We start from the raw sequence: 2,512 nt of genomic DNA, 5'->3' as shown, positions 1-2,512 counted from the left end.
AAAAGAACAAAAATTGAATTTATTCATCTAAAGAAGTTAATGAGTAGCCTATTTGTTTCTGTTACCATCACCCCATGTGCTCCAATGGCTCGTGTTGAAGGGGTTATTAAAAAAATGACCGTTGGATATTCAAATACTATGCAACATTGTCATAAAACAAACAACCAAATATTAACACAACCAAGTGTACCAATGAGTAATTATGGTCTTGATAATGAAACAGGAGATTTGATTATTAGGACAGATGATATTATTGGGTCAGCAACTTCAATGGAAGGGATCCAGTTTTCTATGGATCAAAAATCATTAACACGATATAGAGTTATCCAATTACTTGGTCAAGGAACATTTGGTCAAGTTGTTAAATGTATTGATTTAAGTACAAACAAGTATGTAGCTATTAAGATTTTAAAAAATAAACCAGCGTATTTTAAACAGTCTTTGATTGAAGTAACAGTTCTTCATTTCGTTTGTAACTTTTTGTCTCTATTTTTAATCACACAAAGTTAGAATTTGAAAATTATAGAACGAGAAATATTCATTATATAGTTAAATGATTATTATGATAAATCTCCACATAGTAGAATATTAAAAATGTTGGATTATTTTATGTATTATGGTCATATTTGTATAGTCACTGAAATGCTTGGGTTTGTCTTATTCTTTTTTTATATTCCAAATCACAATCAATTTTTTCATTTATTTTGGTTTCTATTCATACCAAAGTGATGATAAGATATGATGAAATAAAAAACTGATAAGAGATAGCCTTGATTTATATGAGTTGATGAGAAGAAATAGAAATCATGGCTTTTCTATCCAAACAATTCGTAAGTTTGTTCAACAAATTTTGAGAGCATTACTTGTATTGTCTAAAGGTAATATTGTTCATTGTGACATTAAGCCTGAAAATGTTTTATTAGTTGGACAAACATCAAAAGTTAAACTGATTGATTTTGGATCTGCTTGTTTTGAAAATTATACATTATATTCTTATATCCAATCTAGACATTACAGAGCACCTGAAATTGTATTAGGACTTCCATATTCATGTGCAATTGATATGTGGTCAGTTGGATGTATGACAGCTGAATTTTTCTTAGGTTATCCTCTTTTTGGAGCAACAAGTGAATATAACTTACTATTTAAAATGATTGAAATGCTTGGAACACCACCAATAGAAATGCTTGAAAGAGGAACTAAAACACACAAATTCTTTTATAATGAAGAAGGGACATATTTATTCAAAGAACAATTTGAGTATGAATATGAAAATAATTGTAAAATCCCACCAAATAAAAGTTATTTTAAGTATAAAACATTAAAAGAATTAATTTCATTAAATCAAATGAGAGTTTCAAACGCTGAACCAGTATCAACAGATAATGTTAGAGATTCTCTTTATGATTTCTTAAAACGGTGTTTGGAATATGATCCTAAAGAACGGTTAACACCTGACCAAGCACTTAATCATCCATTTATTACTGATAGACCACTTGAAGAATATATTCTACCACCTCGACTATATCCATATGTAGAATATGGTAAAACTGTTACTTTAGAACAAGACGAATTTATTAACATTATGTTAAAAGAAATTCCAGAGTTAAGATACATCCGTGGATGTTATAATACTCAACAATACTTTAAAATATATAAGACGGCTCTTGATCATGGACATGTAGTGAATATATTAGCTGATTCCCCATTACGTGGAACAATTACACCACCTTCACTTTCATCAGTCTTTATTCCACTTCCAGATCCTAGTCTGGACTATGTCCATCGGCAACAAACATTACCAAGATATTTTCTTGCAACTTCTGTTAAAGTTGATCAGCCAACATCACGTTTTCAAACACCAGTTAAAACAGAAAGTAAAGAAGAGACTGGGACTGGGTTACTAAAGTCTAATCCAAGAAGAATAGTACCAATATTACACGATGACAAAAAGAAAGGTGTTTCATTACCTACGTCATTAGAATCATCACCTGGAAAAACAATAAATTCTGGGTCTAAACTACATAAATTAATGAAAATGGAAGAAAAGATAGAGAAAGAACGAGAAAAACAACTTGAAAAGGAAAGAAAGAAAGAAGAAAAACAAAGAAAAAAAGAAGAAAAGAAAGCAAGTAAAGTACATAGTCACTCAAGTAGTAAAGAACAATCCATTGACAGAACAGAAGAAAAACCAAAAAATTTAATCACATCAACGAAAATTACAAGAAATTCTAGTAATATAAATTTAACAGGAAGTTTTAAAGATATTTATTCAGTTGGAAATGTTCATGATGGAACAATTAATGAAGTTACATTAGCAGTACCAAAAAGATCTGATTCTATGGGATCTATTAAAAAGAAAAAATGGGGATTTTCTTTCTTCCGTAGGGAAAAGAAAGACAAAAAAGATTCACCAAGTCAACAAGACTCTTTCAATTCACATGACTCTGAAATGTAAAAAAAAATCAAATTTCATTTGTATTCTTTCATTTTCAATTTATTTTTATTAATA

At 29.3% G+C, this 2,512-nt stretch overlaps 1 protein-coding gene across 1 annotated transcript; it reads left to right on the top strand.

The window, feature by feature from the left end:
- Positions 1–39: 39 nt before the first annotated feature.
- On the top strand, positions 40–2,458 carry ENU1_071600 (protein kinase, putative; the record flags this gene model as incomplete). The annotated part of the gene is made up of 3 exons (XM_008858435.1): positions 40–468; positions 550–650; positions 769–2,458. 3 exons carry the CDS (start codon positions 40–42, stop codon positions 2,456–2,458), a joined length of 2,220 nt encoding a protein of 739 aa, XP_008856657.1.
- Positions 2,459–2,512: the final 54 nt, after the last annotated feature.

The sequence above is a fragment of the Entamoeba nuttalli genome, assembly GCF_000257125.1.
Source record: "Entamoeba nuttalli P19 unplaced genomic scaffold asmbl_3514, whole genome shotgun sequence".
Taxonomy (NCBI): Eukaryota; Evosea; order Mastigamoebida; family Endamoebidae; genus Entamoeba; species Entamoeba nuttalli.
This window is presented reverse-complemented; position numbering and strand designations above follow the sequence as displayed.